The sequence below is a fragment of the Balaenoptera physalus genome, assembly GCF_965194825.1.
Source record: "Balaenoptera physalus genome assembly, chromosome: 9".
Lineage (NCBI taxonomy): Eukaryota > Metazoa > Chordata > Mammalia > Artiodactyla > Balaenopteridae > Balaenoptera > Balaenoptera physalus.
The window spans coordinates 49516148-49535065 of record NC_138888.1 but is presented as its reverse complement, the minus strand read 5'-3'; the positions used below and the strand labels follow the sequence as shown (position 1 = coordinate 49535065).

General features: G+C 38.1%; 1 protein-coding gene and 1 pseudogene across 9 annotated transcripts in view; one reads left to right on the top strand and one right to left on the bottom strand.

Moving 5' to 3' along the window:
* CDK19 (cyclin dependent kinase 19) overlaps positions 1-18918 on the bottom strand; it is a 182624-nt gene that overhangs the window by 34627 nt on the left and 129079 nt on the right. For all 8 annotated transcript variants that reach the window (XR_014267520.1, XR_014267521.1, XM_082475290.1 and 5 more), the window contains 2 exons: positions 16652-16762; positions 15043-15183 (listed from right to left, as the gene is read on the bottom strand). Coding sequence is in view for 6 of the 8 variants with exons in the window: in XM_082475290.1 (XP_082331416.1) it covers positions 15043-15183; positions 16652-16762 (252 nt within the window). In the remaining 2 variants the exon portion in view is untranslated. The remainder of the gene's footprint in view (positions 1-15042; positions 15184-16651; positions 16763-18918) is intronic.
* Positions 1213-1858, top strand: LOC309667154 (proteasome maturation protein pseudogene; annotated as a pseudogene). The gene has a single exon. The product of its transcript is annotated as a proteasome maturation protein pseudogene (transcript).

The following is an 18918-nucleotide window of genomic DNA, read 5'->3' as shown; positions in this document are numbered from 1 at the left end:
GAGTTGTGTTTACAGATATTATGCTGAATTTTCAAAAGACTAACTTTGACAGTGATTAATTAAGTGAAGGTATATGCTATTAAAAAAACAAAGGAAACTGCAGCTCATGCACACACACCCACACCCACACATACAAACCTAAAAGAATGAAAAAAGGATACCAAAATTGTTCTGACCTAGTTACATCCCAGTTAACAGACTATGCTTTACTAAAACCCCTCTTCTTACTGTGAACACAAAATGCCAGCTGTGAAAGAAAGTGATACTGCTGGGTTTGCACACTTTAGTTACCATAGAAACAGTAGAAATGGCAGGAGTTGGATGTCTCATATTCAAGTTATCAGCAATAAAATGGGACAGACAAATCAAGGTTGCAGGATTCGTTTTAGTTAAATTGTATTTTAAAGGCAAAAGTCAGGGAATTAATGTGATAAACAGTATGGTTACTCAGAAATTATTCTTGAAATATCTGTATTTTAGCAGAATTTAGTTAATTCTTGAATGTACATTCATGATGTTTTGCATGTATTCTAGATTTGCTTTTTCCTTTTATAGAATCAATTTTTTTCACAGGGTTAAATTTATTTCAGTTAATTGGCACATCATAAATAGAACAGCCTAAAGATATACAATTATCCTACTACATTTGCTTTACACTTCCTACACCAGGACATTTGGAACAAAAATATGAAACCCACAAGACGACTCTCATCAGCACCAGTAAAGAAGACAGAAAAACAAACACAACTGTCTACAATCCTGAATAACAGGAAAAAACCAATCAGATATCAACTGGACTAGTTTCTGAACAATGAACAGTGCTAGCCTAATATTAATGGCTACAAACTATTCTTTTCTTTAAATACAGAAGTGGCATGACTCTCCTCACATTTGATACAGAAGTACATTCCCAGGAGAAAATTTTTAGTTTATGTTCCTTTCTTTACACTGTTCTGCATTGTTCACCTTGAACAAATAAGATTCTGTATTGTAACAAACAGGACAAAGAACTAAGAGAGACATGCTTTTTTTCTTAAGCACAATAGTCATTTGCAAGTAGCATCAGTCTATCATAATTTTACCCCTTAAAATAACTTCATTGATAGTAAAGGATTGAAAAATATAGAGAATCTGATTATTGTGATTGCAACTTCCTAAAGGGCAGGGAAGATATTTCTATCACCACTTTATGTATCTGCTGAAATCCAGGCATATAGCGTTTAATAAATATTTGTTGAATGGGTTCGCAGAGCGAGTTGAAGGTGAATGCCAGAGGACTTGGATCTCAGCTAAAGGACAGCATTCCAGTTACTGAACTTTCAGCAAGTGGACCTTCTGAAAGTCATGATCTTCTTCGAAAAGGTTTTTCTTGTGTGAAAAATGAACTTTTGCCCAGCCATCCTCTTGAATTATCAGAAAAAAATTTCCAGCTCAACCAAGATAAAATGAGCTTTTCCACACTGAGAAACATCCAGGGTCTATTTGCTCCACTAAAACTACAAATGGAATTCAAGGCAGTGCAGCAGGTTCAGCGTCTTCCATTTCTTCCAAGCTCAAACCTTTCATTGGATATCTTGAGGGGTAACGATGAGACTACTGGATTTGAAGATATTCTTAATGACCCGTCACAAAGTGAACTAATGGGAGAACCATATTTGATGGTTGAATATAAGCTCGGTTTACTGTAATGCAGTGTGCTGTTCATGGAAATAGAGGGGCTGCATCCTTATAGTCGTTTTTTACTATAATTCGATGTGCACAACATTAAAAGTACTGACACATGAGAATTTTTGCCTGAATAGTATCTGTGATCATTTGAAATTATTTGGGTCTTTGGTTTATGTGATAACTGAAAGCACTAAAGGGAGATGGTTTTAAAACTTCTAATTTATATTAAAACAATAGCTTTCTATGTCTTTAAAAAAAATGTTGCTAATTAATATCGTAAAACTAGCCACAGGTTCCAATTCAGCCTATTTTCTAGTTATTCCATAAATTTACTTTTGAATAACCATAATCAGTATTTGATTCTGCAAACTTCATAGTAGCATCTTTCAGAATAAACATCTGTTCAGTGGCAGCATTTCAAAGTAAGTACAAAATAAGAGTATTATATTTTACCTTCTTTCAGTATAGTCCATTAATACTCATAAGAATAACACTTGCTTTATTGATGCTACTTTAGAATTATAACTATATTCTTTGATTCTTTCAGGTTGAAAAGTGTAAGTTCAGAGGTTTTGATTTTGGTCTTGTCTTCAAAGTGAAAAATTAAATAAAACAATCAGCAGATGTCAATTAAAAAAAAATATTTGTTGAATGAATGAACAATTAAATGAATGAATGAAAATTGCCACTGGTCAGTATTCATCGTCCTTTGGTAGGCAAGTTCTCAATTTTGAAATTGTAAGAAACCAGAGTAAGCACTTACCATGAAATATGCCAAGCTCACTTCTGAATATAGATTTTTTTAAAGTCCTAATTTTAATTCAGTCCAGGGTTTCAACAATCACTCATATGCCAATGACTCCAAAATCTATACCTCTAGGTCTCTAAACTTCTATATATCTAGAGATATGTCAACTGTATGCTGGCTATCTCCACAATCATCTCAAATTCAACTTGTTCAAACTGAATCTTCACTGCCTCTCTTTCTGATAGTATTCCCTTCTCAGTCACTCAATCAACAAAAGCAGAAGTCTGAACACCTGTCCTTTATTCCTAAAATCTAACCAATCCTCAGGCCTGATTATCTTACCTCCTAAAGATTTATCTATCTCCCCTCCTCTCTATCTTGATTACCTCTGACCTGATTCAGGCCTTCATCATTTCTCAACCAGCTCATTACAACAGCCTGAGAAAGCTGCTATCCCTGCACCCTCAAACCAATTCTCCACATCCCTGTCTCAGTAGTGTTTCTTTTTTATTTTTTATTTATTTATTTTTTTTCCTTTTGTGGCTGCATTGGGTCTTCATTGCTGTGCGCCGGCTTTCTCTAGTTGCGGCGAGCGGGGGCTACTCTTCATTGCGGTGTGCAGGCTTCTCACTGCGATGGCTTCTCTTGTTGCAGAGCACAGGCTCTAGGCAGCGGGCTTCAGTAGTTGTGGCTTGTGGGCTCTAGAGCGCAGGCTCAGCAGTTGTGGCGCACGGGCTTAGTTGCTTCGTGGCACGTGGGATCTTCCCGGACCAGGGCTCGAACCCGTGTCCCCTGCATTGGCAGGCGGATTCTTAACTTCAGTAGTGTTTCTTAAGCAAAAACCTGACCAGCTCAGCTCTGACTGACCACAGGAAAAACCCATGCTTCTAACTGTGACAATTAAGATCCACTGTAATCTGGTCCCTACTTCTTTCTTCTTCCTCTTCTTTCACTACTTTTTTGCTTTGTCCCAGTAATATCAAAGTGCTCACAGTTTCTTACCGCATTCCCTTATTCATGCTGTCCCCTCTGCCTGGAATGCTCTCCCCACCCACGTCCCCCAAGTCATTCTTATAAATTTCTCCTCATCCTTTCAGATTCAGCTCAGTGTGAGTCCTCTAAGAGAGCCCCATCCCAACTGGGTAGGTATGCTTCTGTGCTCTCAGTACCTTATGCATAGCTAATCCCTGAATATACTTTACAATTTCTCTTTTAAACCTTACTATTTTATGATTATCAATTTATGTGTGTCTTCCCCCACCACGCATTCATGAGGAAAGGGACTGTATTTTATCTATCCCTGTATTTCCAGTGCCCAGTATACTGTCTGGAACACCTTAGAAGGACGAAATATGTTTATAAAGCAAACATTCTAAGTCCAAAAACCAGTACTTCCCCCACAGAAATCCAGAAAAATGGACATTAGGTTCCACAGTTCTATTAGTGTCATACTTTAGGTGTACTGTGGGTTAAATAGGCCTTTGTATTCAGAGAACCTAACCACTATTTAAAGTGCTCTTTCTCAGCGAAGATTCCTTCCCAGTTAGAAATTATGTATCAATAACTAGATGTAGGCTGTCTTAAAATGAGCAGTCTATAATATTAAATGCTGTGATTAATTTCATTTTACCTTAAAATGGTCTAGAGGTATCTGTAACGGGTACCTATGTTAATTAAACCTCGGTATTCATGGTAAACAGCTGCCAACCCAGCACTGCACAACAGTTAACAATGCACTTCTTTGTCTTTGCCTTTGAGGAGTGGTTACAGGCCTGAACAGCAGAGATAAGGTTTTCTTTTCTCTAAGAAGAACCAATAAAAAGCAGCCTTTATAAAAAGCTTTATGCAAGACAAACACATGTATCTAGAAGGCAATTTACCTAACAAACTTCAAGGTCACCAACAGTATAATCAAGATATATTCCACATTGACAGCAAGGCCAGGAAACAAGGCTACAAAGACATTCGGATGCTATCCTGTTCATTAACTAGTACAATCCATCTGCAGAGAAGCAACGCTGGTAGAAAGTAGTTTTCCATTTACATTTGTGACAGTCACATTCAAATAAAATAATTCATTCTTATTATCATGAGAAATTAAGAATGTCAGGGGTAGGGCTTCCCTGGTGGCGCAGTGGTTGAGAATCTGCCTGCCAATGTAGGGGACACGGGTTCGAGTCCTGGTCTGGGAAGATCCCACATGCCGCAGAGCAACTAGGCCCGTGAGCCACAACTACTGAGCCTGCGCGTCTGGAGCCTGTGCTCCGCAACAAGAGAGGCCGTGATAGTGAGAGGCCCGCGCACCGCGATGAAGAGTGGCCCCCACTTGCCGCAACTAGAGAAAGCCCTCGCACAGAAACGAAGACCCAACACAGCCATAAATAAATAAATAAACAAGTACTTAAAATTAAAAAAAAAAAAAAAAAGAATGTCAGGGGTAGAAGTTATCAAACTGAGCCCTCTCATTTTACTCATGAAGAAACACAAAAAACCTATAACCTCAACTAAGTCCACTGTCCACAGTGGCAGACCCAGGCTTAGAACCTAAGTCTCTCAGAGATGCACTCCAGGCGAGGGTTATGAGAACAAAAGCACACTTGGCAAATAAACAATACTTAATTGACTTATAGTCCTCACCAACAGAAGACTTCTACCCAGATGTGTGCTTAGTTGAAAATATGATCACACAAAATAACCATCATAAATAATCTCCCAGTGAAATGAATCATCAGTCCTTAAATGCAAGATCCCCTCTTGATGAAGATACCATCATTCTCAGTAAGGGATCTTGAATTATCCTATAGTGCTGGTCAAATAGAATGCCTGTGGTAGCATACACATTTGTCCTAATTCATCAATTTGTAATTAAAATGGGTACATTTTATTGTATATAAATTCTACTTCAATAAAATTAATTTAATAACACAGTATGCCTGAATTGATTCTTCAGTTTTAAACACAGGCCTCAAAGTACTGGGGCTCCTTCTGTAGGCCTTGGCTCCTAACCAGTTCCTGCCATTGCTGTCACTGTGGAATATATCTTGACTCTATACCCTTTTAGGGACTATGAAGTTAACTCGGCAAATAGCCTTCTAGAAATGTGTTTGTCAGTACAGGCTAATAAAACTATACTGAAGTCAGGATCATCAAAAGAGCCCTGTCGCTGAGCTGAACCTTCAGAGGCCTCGTAAGCCACTGTGAGTCAAACCACGTCCCCTTTGAAGCTGGCCCTCTTAGAAGTGTGAGTCTTAGTGTGTATCACCTGCCTGTCAAACAGATGGCAGAGCACTGTGCTCTAACTCAAACCGACAGACGTGCAGGACTCTGCTGCAAGCTCCGGTTACTGGGCCATGGGTACGGATGATGGAAAAACTGACGTGCCAGAAAGAATCACAGCCCCGTATGCAGAAAGCACCTCACTAATACCTTCTCACGTTTGTAAGATGTGTGTCACAGTATCCAGAGCATTGTAAGAAACGTTACCATACCTATCTTTACAAGGCCTTGTATAGAAGCAGTAGAAGCATCTGTACACAGATGACATGACTACCATCAAAGGCCTTCACGCTGCCATCATGAGCAGCTGAGCCACAGACTGTGGAGGACCAGCTCTAAGGAACTAGTTAGGAACCAAAGGTCACCAGCAAAAGCCCTAGTGTGATTCTTCAGCATGACAAGATCTGTAATTGTCCAAAATCACCTAAAATTGAAGGTTAGAAGATAACCAGGCCATACTTAACTTTTTTCATTGTTAGCTCTGCATTCTGAAAGAAATTAGGGTGACTAAATCATATTAAAATGAATGCTGCTTTCTGTCACAATTCGTCAAGTAAAACGTTAATAAATCAAATGAAAAATAATAGTCATTTGATTAGCATGGAGTTGTTAGAATGAAAAGTTAAGTGAAACACTAACTTTGATCTCATTTAAGCCAGTTTTTAAAAACTTTTTAAAATATAAAATATTTAGCAATATTTAAATATAAACCAGATGAAACATGGCCTACTTTTTTTTTTAAAACACCAAGAAGCATGTTTCACATATTTATAGTAGGGCTCTACTCTGTAAAGCAGAAGTGGCTAGGAGGAGTATCAGGCTAAAGGAATTCTGGGGAAGCAAGTGGTTAAAAGAAAGGGCATCGCTGCACTGCTGATGATATTCAGAAGAATGGACAGAAGCTTCTACAGAAAGGAAATCAGGAGGAATTCAGGAACTCTGGAGCTAAGGCAATGGAATCAACAACAATATAAAGCACCTATCATTATTGCCATTTTACAAATGAGTAAACTGAGGCTTAAGTAGCAAGATTAACTATCTTGGAAATAATTTTTTTTTTAATTTATTATTTTTGGCTGTGTTGGGTTTTTGTTGCTGCACGTGGGCTTTCTCTCGTTGCGGCGAGCGGGGGCTACTCTTCATTGCGGTACGTGGGCTTCTCATTGCAGTGGCTTCTCTTGTTGCGGAGCACAGGCTCTAGGTGCGTGGGCTTCAGTAGCTGTGGCCCGTGGGCTCAGTAGTTGTAGCTCACAGGCTCTAGAGTGCAGGCTCAGTAGTTGTGGCGCACGGGCTTAGTTGCTCCGTGGCATGTGGGATCTTCCCGGACCAGGGCTCGAACCCGTGTCCCCTGCATTGGCAGGCAGATTCTTAACCACTGCACCACCAGAGAAGTCCAGAAATAATTTTTTTTTAAATCTAGGATCTCAAAGCTCCCATATCATAAGAACTAAGCAAGGCTAAAACTCTAAAACATTATTAAAATGCTTGCAAAATGCTGCCATGATGGCTACAGTAAGATTTTAAGGGTTTCTTTGAAGTATAAACATTTGTCTTATCAGGCCCTGTTTAGCATAGACAAAATTAAAGACTTGATGCATCTCCTTGTCACACAAGTTATGAAGAGAAGCTGTGAGGCAAAGAGAGATTTCTAGACAATTCTCCAACAACCAAGCATTTATTTTAATCAAACTTTCACAAAGAAGAACAGCACAGCACTTTTTTTTCAGCTGAGTAGAAACCAGAGGGCCATCTTTGATTTCATATATTGGATTTTCATACAGTGCTGTTCCTAAAACGTCTCCAAATGCTCTTTTTGGCTAAAGGACTATATTTCATGCTGTCCTTTCACTGCTTGTCAGCTAGCTGTTACAACTCAGCAGCATTACCAACCTTGGAAAACAAAGGTTTTGCTATCATTTAAATTTTCCTTTGCATTTTTACTTTTGCTTTACACAAATGTGTGAAAAAGAAAAATAGAAATAAAAAAGTAATAATATTAGTGATAAGCATATACCTCAGACTGCATAAGAAAGAAAGAATCTCTAGGTATGTTCAAAGTGAAAAATCCTGGATCTCAATTGAATACACCCTCCAGATTTAAGTGGATTAAACTTGTGGTTCAATGCAGGGTGGGAAAGGAGGGAGGGAAGAGAAGAGGAAGGGAAAAGTAAGGAACATATACCAAATTCTGGGAATAAATCACTGAAGAACGTAAAAGGGAAGGAATAATTGGTACATTATAATGTTTTTTCACTCTCTAGAACTATCCCCAAACTCTTACTACACAAGCAACTTTTACACATGGAAAAAATTATATATGAAAGGAGGGGACTTCCTGCATTTTCTTTACTATATTATAACTAAATAAAAAGGACAATAACAGGACCCAAACATCATTTAAAAGCCTCTCAGACTCTATGGTAGGCAGCTTCAGACACGGTTTCCAATCATCCCCACCCACAGTGTACACACTCTTACGTAACTACTCCTCTTGAGTGTAGGCTATACCTAGTGACTTCTAATGAACAGAATACAGCAAAAGTAATAAGGCATCACTTCCATGATTAACTTCATGTTTGCCACTCTGGTAAAGAAAACTGCCATGTTTTGAGATGCTCTATGGAGAGGTCAATGTAACAAGGAACCAAGGAGACCTCCACCCATCAGCCTGTGAGGAAATGAGTCCTGCAAATAACCACATGAGTGAACTAGAAGGGGACTCTTCCCAATCAAGACTTGAGTTGACTGCAACCTTTTAGAGACGCTGAAACAGAGAATCCAGGTAAGCCACACCTAGATTCCTGACCCACAGAATCTGTGAGATGATAAATGTTGTTTAAAGATACTTGGGACTTGCTGATTAAAGAAAATGAAGCGACAGACATTCTAGCTACAGAGAAATGTATAATAAATGACTCTGGGTGATTTTGGCATATTAACTGGCAAAACTACATAGTTTTGGTTTGGTGATATTTTTTTTTCTTCCTTATGACACACTGTTTGTTCAGGCAGAATTTTTACTGGATTTTCAACAGCGCTGTAGGTTGTTTATGACATGTTGGCTATGTATATTTTACGTGTCCATTAATAACAAATTGCCCCCACATGTAGTATCTTTATTTTTTTAATTAATTAATTGTTTATTTTTGGCTGCGTTGGGTCTTTGTTGCTGTGCACGGGCTTTCTCTAGTTGAGGCGAGCGGGGGCTACTCTTTGTTGCAGTGGGAGGGCTTCTCATTGTGGTAGATTCTCTTGTTGCAGAGCACGGGCTCTAGGCGTGCGGGCTTCAGTAGTTGTGGAACGTGGGCTCAGTAGTTGTGGCTTGCGGGCTCTAGAGCGCAGGCTCAGTAGTTGTGGCGCACGGGCTTAGTTGCTCCATGGCATGTGGGCTCTTCCCGGACCAGGGCTCTAACCTGTGTCCCCAGCATTGGCAGGGGGATTCTTAACCACTGCACCACCAGAGAAGCCCAAGAAGCTCATAATTTTGAAAAAGAGATAAACTATATCTTGGCATTCTTCCAACCTACCAGAATAGTAATCCCATAAAAATGAGTCATCTTGTATTTCATCTTCTTACTCTTAGCTATATCCTGCTGTAAAATTAAAATACATCTTTCCTCCCTTGGTGTTTACAAGCTCCAAATATTTATAAACTTATGTCTCTACTGTCTCTCTGCTAAGATGAATATATTTAGCTCCTTTTCTCCTTTCCTTTTAAAGTAATTCCTCAATATAAGTCATCTTTTTGGTAACTTTATTTAAATTCTCTATTTCCGTATTAAATTCTAGGATCCAAACGACATAATTAAAATACTGTTCTAGATATGAAATCAATCACAATGAAAAACACCAACCTCACTGATGATGTAATGCTTCTTTGTGTGAAATCCAAAACACTGATTTTTATTTACTTTTTAAATTTGTTAGGTTATACTATTACTGCAAATTTATATTTACTCTAACACCTTTAATTGTATGGATTTTCTAGGTTTCTCACACCAAATGAAAATTTAGAGATGGTATGCACTCTGAAACAGTTGTGACTAACAAATAGTGTAAAGCCAGATTCCCTATCGTAATAAGAAATGAAGCATTTAAAAATCCTACTCATTGACTAAAACTGCAACTCTACTCTTCAGCTCACATACAAAATAATAATTATTCAAATGTCTCCAACATATCCCTTTTAACCATATTCATACTTGATATACTCTATCTTTCTGTATCTACCACAGAATGTATCTATAAAGTAAATATACAGTTTAAATCTTCTACTCCTGAAAATATTTTGGCAAAACCATGACAATATGACAATATGGTCCAGATAGCAGGCCTCATGATCAGCGAAAGAATTGAGTAGGCTATCACAGACTATATTCCTACTGGTTTAAAGTTTCAAATCCTATTAGAGTTACTTACTTAAGCAGTAGAGGCACTAGGGGAATGTATAGGTAAAATACAAACAAGTGTTATACTAGGTCAGAACCACCTTCAGAACACATCTTCAATATTGTGTCCATGCTAATACAGATGGCCAATAGGCACATGAAAAGAGGCTCCACCTTCCCTGGTGGCACAGTGGTTAAGAATTTACCAATGCAGGGGACACGGGTTCAAGCCCTGGTCCGGGAAGATCCCACGTGCTGCGGAGCAACTAAACCCGTGCGCCACAACTACTGAGCCTGCACTCTAGAGCCCGCACACCACAACTACTGAAGCCCGCATGCCACAACTATTGAAGCCCGCGCTCCTAGAGCCCATGCTCCGCAACAAGAGAAGCCACCACAATGAGAAGCCCACGTACTGCAACAAAAAGTAGCCCCCGCTCGCCACAACTAGTGAAAGCCCACACGCAGCAACGAAGACCCAACACAGCCAAAAATTAATTAATTAATTAATTAATTTAAAAAAAAGAGGCTCCACATGACTAATTATTAGAGAAATGCAAATCAAAACTACAATGCGGTACCACCTCACACCAGTCAGAATGGCCATCATTAAAAAGTCTACAACTGGGCTTCCCTGGTGGCGCAGTGGTTGAGAGTCTGCCTGCTAATGCAGGGGACACGGGTTCGAGCCCTGGTCTGGGAAGATCTCACATGCCGCGGAGCAACTGGGCCCGTGAGCCACAATTACTGAGCCTGCGCGTCTGGAGCCTGTGCTCCGCAACAAGAGAGGCCGCAATAGTGAGAGGCCCGCACACTGTGATGAAGAGTGGCCCCCACTTGCCACAACTAGAGAAAGCCCTCGCACAGAAACGAAGACCCAACACAGCCATAAGTAAATGAATTAAACCTTAAAAAAAAAGAAAAAAGTCTACAACTAACAAATGCTGGAGAGGGTGTGGAGGAAAGGGAACCCTCTTATACTGTTGGTGGGAATGTAAGTTGGTGCAGCTACTATGGAAAACAGTATGGAGGTTCCTTAAAAAATTAATTTTATTAATTTTTTACCATATGATCCAGCAATCCCACTCCTGGGAATATATCCAGACAAAACCATAATTCAAAAAGATACATTCACCCTTACATTCATAGCAGCACTATTCACAACAGCTAAGACCTGGAAACAACCTAAATGTCCATCAACAGATGAATGGATAAAGATGTGGTACATATATACAATAGAATACTACTCAGCCATAAAAAAGAATGAAATAATGCCATTTGCAGCAACATAGATGCAACTAGAGATTATCATACCAAGTGAAGCAAGTCAGAAAGAGAAAGACAAATACCACATGATATCACTTATATGTGGAATCTAATGAATGACACAAATGAACCTATCTATGAAACAGAAACAGAATCACAGACATAGGGCACAGACTGGTGGTTGCCAAGGGGGAAGGGGTTGGGGGAGGGATGGAGTGGGAGGTTGAGGTTAGCAGATGTAAGCTATTATATATAGAATGGATAAACAACAAGGTCCTACTGTATAACACAGGGAACTATATTCAATATCTTATGAGAAACCATAACGGAAAAGAATATTTTTAAAAAGAATGTGTGTGTGTGTGTGTGTGTGTGTGTGTGTATAAGTAAATATAAATATAACTGAATCACTTTGCTGTACAGCAGAAATTAACACAACGTTGTAAATCAACTATACTTCAATTAAAAACATACATATTGTGTCCATGCTATGGATGAGGTAATAATAATCAATGGTGGCTTCTTTTTTTTTTTTTTTAATTTACTTATTTTTATTATGTATTTATTTTTGGCTGTGTTGGGTCTTCGTTTCTGTGCGAGGGCTTTCTCTAGTTGTGGCAAGCGGGGGCCACTCTTCATCGCGGTGCACGGGCCTCTCACTATCGCGGCCTCTCTTGTTGCGGAGCACAGGCTCCAGACGCGCAGGCTCAGTAGTTGTGGCTCACGGGCCTAGTTGCTCCGCGGCATGTGGGATCTTCCCAGACCAGGGCTCGAACCCGTGTCCCCTGCATTAGCAGGCAGATTCTCAACCACTGCGCCACCAGGGAAGCCCAATGGTGGCTTCTTTAATGGGGAAAAATAATTTCATTTGGGGAAAAAAAAACTTCATTCTGTTGCTCACAAACTTTTAGCACTTAAAAACAAACAAACTCCCTAGCCTGATATTTAGGGCCTTCCTCGATCAGGCTCCAACCCATATCTTCCTAGTCTTACTTCATACTACCCTAATTCAGCTTATCCATTTTTGAGCCAGACAGAACTACACACTCTTTCTGGGATAATTCAAGTGCTTTCTCACCTCAGAAATGTTACATCCAACACTCCATTAGGTTACCCTCATCTCTCAAATCTCTATTTAAATTCTACTCACCCTTCAAAGTCCAGCTCAAATGGCACCTCCCTGAAGCTTGTCCTTATTCCCCCACTCAGAACCTCTTCTAACCCTGAATAGCATTTAGTCTGTACTTCTCACATTGCCATGTTCACATTCTCTCTCGTCTATCGTATAGTAAAATTGTTTGTGTACATGTCATTATTTCTTCTCTCAGACTAAACTCCTGAGAAGGTCTTGATACAGTCATGTTTGTACTGTCCTCATCCTTTCATGCTTTGCACATACAAGGAAATAATAAAAATTTATTTGGGAAGTGTGCTGGATACATATGTTACCTGATCCAAAAACATTCCGTAGTAATTAATATTCTTACTGATATTCATTCACTAAGGAAATATTTACTCAGTACCTATTGTGTACCGGAGCAGTAGTGTACCAAAATGAGTCATAGACCCCACTCTCTCAATAAGTTGATGGTCTAGAACATCTTCTAGACATCTATATAAATTACTATAGTACTAATAGGCAAATGCCAGAAGAGAAGTAAAGATGAAGTACAACAGCAACCAACAAGGAGGAGAGAGATTATTTCTAGGTAATGACGGATATGAGGATAAGTTTTAACATTTGTGCAGGTCCTGAAAGACAGGTAATATTTGAATATGTAGAGACGGGGTAAGGAGTTTTAACAGGAGAAATAAAGGCCACTGAGGCAGGAACTCTCAGGAGGATCCAGGGAACAATCAATAGTTGAACAGTACAGTGTAAGTAAAAGATTACAGGGATATAGAAGAAAATGTTTAAAGGCAGTTGGAGCTATACCTGAGAAGACCTCAAAAGCCAAAAAAAGGAACTATAGCTTTAGTCTGCAAGCAATGAGGAACTGTTTCAAAGTTCTTAAGCAGGGGCTAAGTAATTATTCAGAAGATCTAAAGTGGACTGAAAAGGAAAGAGATTGTTGATAAGGAGACAAGTTAAGAGGCTAGCACCATACTACAAGAAAAAGATAATAAAGGCCTGAACTAGGAATGAGGCACTAGGAATGGAAACAGATGAATGGAAGAGATATTTTAGAGGTGAAACTGACAGGACTAGGCAAGTTCTGGATGTGGAGTACAAGGGTCTGCAAGTGGTAAAAGAAGTTTCTAGGCTAGGAGGCGGGTGCTGCCATAACCAAAACAGAGGACACTAAAGCAGCAGCAAGTCTGGATGGGAGAAAACTGAGTCCTGGTTATATTAGGTTTTAGTACCACTGGATATTCAGGCAGTGACATCACAAATAAAATGTGTTATTCTATGCTATTTAGAACAAAATATACAATTTTGTGACAAAAAGAGAAGAGTTGAGATCAGTTAATCTTCAGTAAAGGATTCTGATCAATGATTCAAACATGAATATGACCTCAAAAATATAACTCACATAGGCTATGTTATATACAGCAAATTAAAATCTAAAACCATTTATGAAGGAAGGTTTGACCTAGAACAACTTCATGTACCCAAGAATCATTTTAAAACATGCTGATTCATGGGTAATAGTAACATGGATAAGTGGAAGGCTTTGAGAAACTTAGTTTAAAATTATCAGGTGAAATGCTTCTATTGAAATGGTAAATGCATCTTTGTGGTCCCTGCCATTTGGCCCCAATGTAACTTCAATGCCACATCAAGAGATGCTCAAGCCAGAAGACTAGGCCTGACTGACAAGGTAGCAAGGGGTACTATCTAGATCCCCTTATGTATTCATTCCTTTCTATAATAAATACTTCTCCTCAATTAAAAAAATTGAGTCGACCTAGATCTATCCCTACTATATCCCTAGAATCTGCAAAAGCCTAAGCAAAATAAAACTTGCAACTATAAACTCAGTGGTATTACAGATATTAAGTACCCATATTTCTTAAGAACAAAAAATCTCATCAACGTAAACTAAAATGATAACAGTGAAAAGAGGAATAAAATAATTTGACATTAATAAATGTTTGTTATATGTGTACTGAGTAAAAACGTAAAATCAAACATAAAACATTTGAATTATGGATAATATGCCTAATAAGTATTGATATATATCCCCTGTTAGATTTATTTATTTACCTATTGTTAATACTAATAACATTCTATTTACTGGATGCAGTGTCATTATTTCAGTTTCGCTTTGAAAACAATGTGAACTCAGTCTTTAATTATTTAAGTTTTATTAATGGTGAGCAAAATTACGAAAAACAAAATGGATCAAAAGGTACTTGTTTCACATATGGCCATCCCATTGAGATTATGCTCATCGTAAATCAACTATACTCCAGTAAAAATTAAAAAAAAAAAAAGATTATGCCAATCATTTGTTGAAAATCACAATGACATTTTATAGTTGTGCGTAAATGTATGGGAAGAACATACACCAAAAGTTAATAATGGTAATCTTTTGATCATAGGCTTATGGCGATTTTTATTTCCTTCTTTTTTGCTTATGTGTATTTTCAAACTTTTCTATAATTCATGTTCATCATAACTGTACCAAGAAGAAAAGATATTTTTGAAAAGAGAAAGACACATATTGAGCGATTTAAAAGAAACATACTTACCAGATCTCTGTGAAGCACCCAATTTGCATGGAGGTAATGGATACCGTCAAGAATCTGGTAAAGTAATGATTTAACCATAGATCTTGGCAACTGCATGGGCTTTTTATTTGCTTTTGATGCACGATGAAACTTAATAATATGCTAAAAATTAAAATATATATATTATAATAACATAGTCTTTGCCTGTGTCAATAAAACACAATCAAGGCTGCAATAAATTCTCTACATTTTAAGATTACTTATTAAAGGCCAATGACACAAAGAAAAATAATTTGAATAATAAGATCAAACCAAAACAGAATCTATATTGAGGGTAAATATGACAGTATTAATGTGGTTATAATGACTAGATTTACTGAAACCATTAAGATTTTCATTAAATAAAACCAAGAAGTAAAAAGGGTTGGTATTTAAAAACCTGCCTAAAAAATAGTATTGGTTGTATTCTCTACTGACAGAAAGAGTAAACAAAAGAAAAAAAAACCCTGTAAATCTTTCCTATTCTATAAAAAGTTAGTGCATTTGTGTAACATCACTGGCTATATGTATTATTAGAATTATTGGAAAGTTCACCTTCTTTGGCACATAATGAAATTAGGATATATTCTTAGTAGTCAATATTAAATAGCAAATCACTACTAGAAAGGAGCAGGGAGAAAAAAAAGGAGAATTCAATCCCATTGAAATAAATACAACCAGATCATCATATTCAAATTTTTATGTACACATGTTACATTGTGGGTTATAAAAACTTTGTAATGAAGGGGAAGAAATTCTACCTGCGCCCACCCCTCACATCCACCTCCATCTCCACTCCACCCTTGTCCAAAACATGCCAAAATGGGTACTAAATATCCGCGGCAGAGGAGATTCTTGCCAATATCTGCTATAAGAGCATAAACTGAAATTTCCTTCAAGACCTATGAGTTTGCTAAAGTTATTCCTAAAAAGATTTACAATTTTTATAGATGACAAACCACACTATATTGAATCAAAATTTAATTATCCAAAATTTGAACTTACTGCCAAATTGGAATTTTTTTATTTTTGGCAATTCCTGGGATAAAATGTTTAAATGCCTTGATTCCTAACTTTAAACACTTGGAATTAAAAATTTTGGCTTCTTTTATATATTGATAAAAACAACCCTAATATTTGCAAAACCGTAGGTATTCTTCTATTTGGTGGAGTCCATTTTAAATGGCAAAATGCTGCAAGAGATTGACCTTAATTTAGACAGAGGAACTATTCACAAGTACATAACTGGTTAAATTTGAACTACTGTGTGGACCACAAAAGAAAGCAATTTTCACTACACATATTAGTAAACTGCCATTAATTACTTGCATAAAATTACAATATCCCACTCAGTAAGATTTTTTGAAGTGAAATTTCTGAATGTTACAAATACTATCTTCTCAGTAAAATAGGATGTTAATGTTTATTGCTCTAATTCTTTTAAATCAAAATTTACATTTAGTATATTTATTTTGAACTATGGTCAACAGAGCAAGTTTTCCTTTCTGTGCATTAGCAGTATGCAGCACATACATTTGTTTCTTCATACCTATATAAAATTACCCTAAAAATAAAGTGAGTTTAGACTTACCCATAAATCATGCTCGGCATAATCAAACAGCAGCCACACCTTCCTGTCACTGTGAGAAAGGAACACCTTCTGCAGGGCGATCACATTAGGGTGCTTCAATTCTCGCAAAAGCTGAATGCAAGAGGAAGAGAGGGGTCACTATCCTGTTAGCAAGGGGAGGGGGGGATGATGCACTTCCCATAACTTCAAAATGAAATTTTTGAAAATTTAGACAATCCAGATAAGCAACATTAAACACACACACACACACGTGCACACCCAAATACCGCTACTCAGAGATAAGCTTTGTTAACATCTTGATGCATTTCTTTCCAATCCTTTTTCTATGTGTATGTGTGTGTTTTAAAAATGGGATCCTTTTACATGGTAAAACGTAAAATAGTAAAAGCAAAAGTAATATCATATTGCTAAATAATTAAATATATTTTGACATGCACGTATTTTTTTTTTTTAACTAGAGGAAAAACTTCTTGGGAAGCAGAAATACTGTTTGTATCCACTCCAGCACAGTATGTGCTCAACAAATATTTGACAAAAGAAGGAAAGATATTTAACAATCCCTAACTTATCCATGCCTAGAGCATGAGACTGAGGTTTTTTAGAAGAGTAATGAGCATAAGGGAATGACTCTCAAACCCACTGATAAAAGTTGGTGTGGAGAAGAGGTCCTGTAAATAGGGAAAAGAATAGGCCTACACAAAGCAGAAAGCTTCAAGCTGGACTCTGATACTAAGAAGGAAAGACAGACCAGATCAGCATGTGAAAACTTAGTACTTGGCACATAACAGGCAGTTGCCTGATAAAATACTTAGCAATGATAACGTTAGCTGCTCAAGGTGAAAGCCTTATAAACATGCCTGCCTCACGCTGTCCTTAACCAGGGTTCAGACTTAATAGGTAGAAACATACTCAGTTTGACAAACATTTCAAATGCCTTTAAAATGTAAAGCTCTGTGGAAGATACAAAAAGGGAAAGTATATAAATTGTTTTTCTCACACTTAATCCTCCTAACAACACTATGATGCACACAGAAGCTGAGGTTCAGTGTAATAAAAATAACTTGAGCAAAGTTCAACATTAGAAAGAGAAGAGGTTTGGATTTAAATAGATCTGCCTGATTCCAAAGTCCATGTTTTTTCCAATCCAGCTAAAGTCCTTGTCTTTGATTCCTACAATGTGGTAGGGAAGACAGACATACAAATAGATCAATGAGGCAGAGAGAAATAAATCACTTAGCTATCCTAATAACTTTAAATGAGTAGCGCATACCTTGAATGCTTGTACTCTGAATCATGTCAAAGTCATCTGAACTCCACCTCTGGAACTTTTATAGGCCACTTCCCAGTTGTGTATTTCTTCACTACTCTCAATGACAGATTTCTCAGTTCTCTCATTTTGCCTCTGTCACTCAGCTCTTTCTCTTCACATACACCTTGACAACCTTGCTGGAAAGTGATCTACCAGCTATAACTTGGGCATGATTCCCAGATGGGACTCCCAGGGTTCTCCCTCCAAACCCTATGCCCTGGAACACAGCTAAGAAATTAAGGTAGGATGGGCTGAGCTGACCCTAGCAGGCCTTTACTTCTCACAGCCTGCCTCAGGATTCTACCTGTATTTCCTGTTGGATGTAGGTGGGAAAGGAGGAGCTGGAAGAAAAATGACCAGGGAAGATACAACGGTCCTACTCCCTTGCTGAGGGGTAGGGTTGGGGGGTGCAGAATTAGGTGGATGCTCAGCTATCAGCTACTGTCTCTGCTCCCATGGCCTAAGAAATCTTAAGCAGTCCTGCTTCTGGCTTCAGATGCAAATGTTACACATCATATGTTCCTAATTAATGATGGAATCAGAGAAAGCGGCATTTTGGAGGAATGCAGAGCTATATTCAGACAGTTTCCTGCTTATTGAACGCTTTAGGCTCCTAGACTCAGTCAAATAATGTGTTTAATGATGACCCCACTTGCCATGGTCAACCTTGCTATTGATGAACTTAGAGAGTTTGATTTTATTAAGTGTCTACCCAGAATATATGTTCTCTTTCCTGCTTGCAGGGGAAGGAAAGGTGAAACTCACTTGTGCACCTAAACCAGGCTCTTGAAACACCAAACACTGGCACAGACCCCTGAACCCTGGACCCCACTTGTCTGGGAGAGGGCACGTCACATGTAGCAATATTTAACCAATACCTCTAAAAAATTAGGGTTTTTGTGACTACAAATTACTGATCCCTCTACAATGAATCTACCTTAAGTCCTATGTTTGAACA